At 37.2% G+C, this 6,988-nt stretch overlaps 1 protein-coding gene across 1 annotated transcript; it reads right to left on the reverse strand.

Annotated features, from left to right (window-relative positions):
• On the reverse strand, positions 282–1,457 carry LOC107626657. The gene has a single exon (XM_016329553.1). The coding sequence runs from the start codon at positions 1,455–1,457 to the stop codon at positions 282–284; it is 1,176 nt and encodes a 391-aa protein (XP_016185039.1).

The following is a 6,988-nucleotide window of genomic DNA, read 5'->3' on the forward strand; positions in this document are numbered from 1 at the left end:
ACCGAGATGTTATATCCTACCCACCTTACAAAAATTTTCGTCCTCGAAAATTGCTATAAACGAAAATTTTCGTCCTAAAAGGAAATTTTGCCCTCAACTTCCTTTACCTGTAAGCAGGTGCGAGTAAACAGTTCTTATCTTATTTTCTAATCCTCAGGTATGTCGTGTGTCCTCATCTCGTCTCAACTTACGTATAGCAGTTAAAGAAATACAAGAATGTGACGCACCAAAAACATAAAGTGCAGTTAAGGAGCGAGTCTTAGCACAATACTGACCTTGGGTCAGGGAGTCCGAGTACGAGCATCTTCAGTCATCATTATAAATACTCTTTCCGGCTGCTGAGATTTAGCTGAATCTTGAGCAATCTTCTTCTCACAATTCCTCGCTATGTGTCCAGGCATACCACAAAAATAACAAACGCTCGAACCCAATCGACATGGATTCCCACCATGGTTCTTCCCACACTGATTACAAACAAGGTTTGTTAATGCTGGCTGTGGTCGCTTTCCAGTATCTCGTCCTTGCCTATCAATATTGTCACGAGCAGGAAGATTACTAACTTGTTGATTCCCATAAGGAAGTGTCCTATTCATCTTAAAGTTCCTTCCCTGAGGGGCTATATACCGATTAAAATTTTTCGGAGGTAATTCTTGACGACTCATCTTTACTGCCGCCACCTTCTTGGTGCAGTCTTCCACCAACTGACTCCTATTGACAAGCTCTGCAAAGTTTCGTATTTGCAGTGGTACCAAGGAGTGCATTAGTTCTTCGCAGAGTCCTCCTTCGTACTTCAAACACTTCCATTCCTCAAAATCATCTGGGTTTCCCTGACAGATCTTAGAGAATCGGCACAAATCCTCAAATTTCTGAGTATACTCTGCTACTGACATATTCTCCTGCGTCAACTGCATTAGTTCCATTTCTTTGGCATCACGAACAGTTCTAGGGAAGTACTTTTTGTAAAATTCCTCCTTAAAAGTATCCCAGTCAATCTCTTCCACCACCTGCCTTAACAAGCGTTGCACTCCATGCCACCAGTGTTCAGCTTCTCCCTCCAGCATATAGGTCGCAAATTCCACGTACTGTCTTTCTGGTACATGTTGCGCTCGCAATGACCTCTCAATACCACGGAACCAATTGTCAGCTTCAGTTGCAACAAGTGTCCCCTTAAACTTGGGCGGATTTACCTTCAGAAAGGTTGCTAGTGTCATAGGGTTATCGTGGTTTCCGACACCTTCATTATCATTACCGTCTCCACCACGCTCACCATTGCGTCCTCCGTTACGATCTCCGTTCCTCTCCCCTAAACGGTCAATTGCTCGCGTAGTAGCAGTTGTCGTTTCACGCACAGCCTCAGCCATGGTGTTCATTGCAGCTATAAAAGCATCTGCACCCCTCGTCGGTTCCTCTGCATGGTTCGCACCACGCCTACCACGTCCTCGTCCCCGTGCAGCCATCAAGATTCTGTGCACACCCAACATGTAATATTAAGGTGATCAGTCTTAACATTTCAGGCAAAGTGTGAATAGTCTCTAAAATGGAAACACAGTGACAATCATGCAATTCATATCACAACGATATCCTATGTGCATGAGACACAACTCAGAGAATGCAATGAAGCATGATTCAGTCCATATCCCCAGGCTTTAATAGGAACGAACTGCTCTGATACCAAGTTGTAACGACCCAATTCCCAGTAAGTCATGATCATACCAGAAATCAAGTGTCACCAACTTGTTCACATGAAACCTTTACTATGTATTATTAAGCCTGTAATCGGGTTAGCGTACTATCGAGTTTTGGATAAACTTTTATAAGAAAACTTGCAAGAACAACTAATTAAACATACACAAGCATAAGCATACAGGTACTGTCGTACATATAAGTGTATATATATATATATCCTGAGTTAGCATACAACCCTTCAGAAAATACTACTATGTACAACCCAACACTCCGGGCTCTGGTCCATATAGAAAACCCCTAAACTGGCACCCGAACTAGCCTAGTCCACTATATACACCCTACTCTCTCAGTGAGTCTGACCAAAAGTGAGAGATTAACACAAAGGCTAGACTAACACAAAAAAAAAAAAAAAACTATCAAAAGGCCCAACCGCAGCTCCCAGGACTCAGCTGTCATCGTCAGAAGAGATCACAACCACATCAGAACACTCCTCAGGATCCTCGTATATATAGGGAGGGTCCATCTCGTAGAATATAACTCCGGTCTCCATCTGAAGGGGAGGAAGAGAAGGGGTATGAACTGGGGGGTTCTTAGTAGGGTCGAGGGTGGTTAGTTTAGTCAGGATTACCACAGTTCAAGTAATTCACAACGAAATATCTAGTCACCACAATTCAGAATAACATTAAGGAATGTATAAACACAAGAAGACAATCACAAACAATTTCACAATGTCAAGTAAAATGCAAATGCGCAACAAGAATGATGTATGTCTATTCCTAACGCAGGCCATGAGCTCATGTGTCGGTTGCCTACCCGCTCCCGACATTACCCGGGTACAAGTCCCAGATATGGTTTTCCAGATGCATCAGTGTGCTTATAAGTCGTACGGCCAGGCCGCATCAGTGTGACTTTAAGTCGTACGGCTAGGCCGCATCAGTGTGACTTTCTAAATCAATAAGCGTACATCTGGAAAACAGTTCTCAGTGTGTGGGCGTCCCCACTTTACATTTGGCACTAAGGCCCAAACAATGTCACATCTGCTCTCCTGTGGCAGTAATTTTGAATAAAAGCTCAAAGTATCATTTTCCTTTCAAAACTTAGTTTATAATAGTAAGCATAACCTCAGTCTTTTATAAAAATATAATGACTTCCCTTAAAATAAAATTTCCAAACGGATATCTTGTCCTTCAACGAGACTGAAAACCTGTTTTATTTTTATCAAAATATTAGCTTAAAAATTGATCCATTCCCAAGCTGACTAAACACAACCTCATCAAAATATCAATATACCAACAAAATTCAACAGGAAATGCAATCAAATTTCAATAACACTCAATCCAAACATCAATTTACTTTCAAATATCATTTAGTCGGTGAAAATTTATCAAAACCCTACCTTCGTACGTAATCGAAATACTCGAAACTTTAGAGAAACTTTCTGACCATGCTGCTGAAGGGAAAAACGTCCGGAATCCTCCGTGCCTCCTAGAACTCCAGGTGGCCAAGCTCAAGGGGTAGGGGAGCTACGTCACCGTCGATTTCCACCGGACAAAAGTAACACCAACACGTAGAGGAGGAAGATACAAACACTTTTACCGGATTAGATTTTTTATTGGAGTTACAAATCGTAAGAAATCGAACTCAGAAGAGGTAAGGTTCCATGGTTTCTGATTCCTCTCACTCACGGCTTACTCTCTCTTTTTCTTTCAAAGTTGGTTCGGTGATGCATGAAGGAAAAGGAAGTATGATTAGTGATGAGGGTGATTAAACAGGATTTGTGGTAATAAGGTTTATTAGGTGTCATTGGTTATTAAATGAATGTAACAGGTGTCATGGTTGCATAGATATATGTATACACATAAGCCACGACCTTTATTTCTCTTTTTCTTTCTAAAGGGTTCGGCTATAATGAATAAAAGTAATAAAAGAAAATGATGCTAATGAATGATAGTTTGTAGTGTAAAAGTATTATTAGGTGTCATGAGCATATATAAGTATAATAGCATGCAAGCCACGTTCTTTTCTTTCTTAGTCCCTTAATGACATTAGTTATATATATATATACACATACTTGTAAATGAGCCACATTTGGCTTTTCTTTATACATATTTTCTTAATGGCTTCGGCCAAAAGAAAGAAGTAACTAATAATAATAATAATAACTATAAAAGATTAACTTAATTTTTGCCTATCAAAATAGTTTTTAATAAATAGTTCAAACTAATAGAATAAGTTATATTTAAATTAAATTTCGATAATCATAAAATTTTATTTAATTATCTTTGTTAAAAAAAATAGATTTCTTAAAAACAAAATCTCAATATAATATGATAACTTATAAATAACTAATTATTTAATTTTCAAAAAAAACCGAGATGTTATACAAAACAAGCAAACAGATAGAAAATGCACATGATGAAAACCTGTCCTATTTGGCTGTGATATCACATTGTTGGTTTAACTACCAACCCGACACATCTCCATGGAGATGTCACCCTTCGATCTCAAAATGGGAACCCCCGAGATATCGTACCCAAAACACGGTCCAGGATATAGTGCCTGCACACTCTAGTGATTCCGAAAGGATTCCAAAGGGATGCGAGCGGGATACTCTTTCCACGGACCTCACATCTCAATGTAAGCGGGATTAACCACCGTCTTTACGCCGTTGCCGCGATCTCGACAAACGGGATTAACCACCATCCTTGCCAGGCGCATAGCGTCTCAACAATCTCATTAAAAATTAATACATCAGTGGTTTCAGAAATCGTTTTTTAGTCCTTAGTAATCCACAAATTTCCACAACTCATCTCATTAATCATCCATACAGCACTTCGCTATCTCACTCAACAATTCCGTTCTCAGTACTCCAAAAACCTAAAATTTCGTTTGCTAAATTCATATAGAAATTCACTAAAATAATTCGCTAACTTATCTTTAACGATATTAGAACCTAATTATTAGATAATACTCTAAATCAGCATTTGAAGGAAGTTTGAAAGTAGGAAAATCTTTGAAAACAAAGAGAAATTATTTTTCAGCAAAATAGGGGTCTCGCGTACGCATGCTGTTGAAAAAGGGGTGGTCGCGTACGCAACCTTCTGCTCGCGTACGTGAGATGCCCAACCCAAATGGGTTGCTCGCGTCGCATATTAAAGTTCGCGTACGCAAGAGTTCGTTTTTGAATAGCTCGCATACGCATGCAGTGTCCACGTACGCAAGATGCCTAAGCCGAATGGTTTGGTCGCGTTACGTGCACTGTGTCGCATAAGCATGAAGTGCCTCGCGTACTCGAAATGCCCATCCCGAATAGGTTGGTCGCGTTGCGTGCACCATGTCATGTACACAACCCTCGCCAGATTCAGAAAAATTTTAAAGTTGCAGAATTCAGTTTTTTGCACCAAACTTTAAACAGTCATAACTTTCTCTACAAAAATCTATTTTCATCAAACTTTATATCAATTTAAAGATCTTTAAATGAACTTTTATTTAAGACAAATTTCAACAAATTTAAAAAATAGAAGCTCAAGTTATGATCTCTCAAAATTCACCAAAAACTGATTTTTACCAAAAAGTTAACAAGGTTCTCAACTTCCAAAATTCACAACTAAAACCAAATATCCTACACCTAAAAAAGTTTCAATGAGTCTAAATGATGTCTATATACCTTCTAATTTATTCTACAACCTATTGACATACAATTCTACCAATTTTTTCCAAAAAATTCTCACTTACCTTCCTCAAATTCTCAATTAATCCACACAAGGCATTATATCAACATTTATTAATATCAATAAACTTCACAACCATTATCAACACTCAAAATTATCAATTTCAACCTCTATTTCAACAATCAATAATAACTTCAAAGTTCAACATCATAATTCATCAAAATCAACAACACCATCATACATTATCAAATTCAACAATTTCCAACAATCAATTCAATCCTATCCTATCCTAAAGTCCACTAGTCTAAGTGTCCAGAAATATTATATATTACATAGAGAAAACTAAAATCATACCTTGACCGATTCCCAATATGCACCCAACACCAAATTTGAGTCCAAACAAGCTTCCAATCACCAACAAATCACCAACTTACATTCCAAGCTCCAAATCAACTCCAACAAGTGCAAGAACTTAACTAAAACCATATAAATTACCATAAATCAATATCTAGAGTTTTCAAATATACAAATTCACAAATTACCAATAGCCCAAGTTTAGAGACCACCTAATCAATCAAAACACAAAAATTCACCCAAAATCAAAATCTACGAATTTTTTAGGGCTGCAGGAAGGAGAGAAAATTTCGAAATCTTACCTACACAAGTTAGATATAACTAACGGGCTCGGCGAGAGTTTCGCGTAGCCACTAACGGCACCCGAATCGGAGCACCGTAACTCGAGTTATGGCCACCGAAAATAGAGGATGAATAGTGACACTCTCCCTTTTCTCTCTTCTCACTTGCAGCTGGTGTGGGTTGTGTTTGATGATGAATGAGGCTGAATGGCCTTCACTTAAGTATATATATAAGTTGGGCTTGGGTCCAATCTGTTAGTATTTTTGGCCTGTTTTGGCTCAATTTCGGACCAAACCTTTAAAATTAGTACCCAATTTTCAACTTTAATTATTTTTCTAAGTTTTTCCACAGTTTTTATTATTCTCACCGCAGTACTGGACAGACTTAAGCCAGTACTACCGGCCAATTTACCGGTACGTATTTTTACGTAATTTTTCATAAAAAATTACATTTTTCAACTCAAAAAAAATCTACTAAGTCCAAATATCATATTTATATTTTCTAATTAATATTTTAAATTTTTTAATCTTATTTTAGACAATTAAATTAATTAATTAAATGGTTAATTATTCGCAGTTCTTACAGATTCGCTTTACAAAACTACTAAATTGTACTATTTGAGAATATGGAGAGGAAGAATGGAATCATTTCCCACATGCTTTCCAAGTGATTCTCTTGAAGAGCTTCGTATTATTTCTTGTAGTACATGGATCAATTCCATAATCTTCAACTTTTAGAGATAGATGATTGTCCTATACTAAGTGCAAGGTATAACAAGAAGACAGGTCTAGATTTGAAAAAAATTGCTCATATCCCACATTGCAATGTTAGTTTATTCAATTTCTAATGCTTTATTCATATTTGCATGAAAATTTTTAATAAAAATTAAGTAAATAGTTAAATTTATCTTTAAAAAAATTATTTATTTTTTAAATTAGTCTCTAAAATTTTTTTTAATTAAATTTATCCTTCACAAATTTTAAATTTCGAAAGCT

The sequence above is a fragment of the Arachis ipaensis genome, chromosome B02 (assembly GCF_000816755.2).
Source record: "Arachis ipaensis cultivar K30076 chromosome B02, Araip1.1, whole genome shotgun sequence".
NCBI classification, from domain to species: Eukaryota; Viridiplantae; Streptophyta; class Magnoliopsida; order Fabales; family Fabaceae; genus Arachis; species Arachis ipaensis.

Excerpts from the sequence above, each read along its gene's own strand:
- LOC107626657 (XM_016329553.1), bottom strand. The coding sequence starts at position 1,457 with ATGGCTGCACGGGGACGAGGACGTGGTAGGCGTGGTGCGAACCATGCA.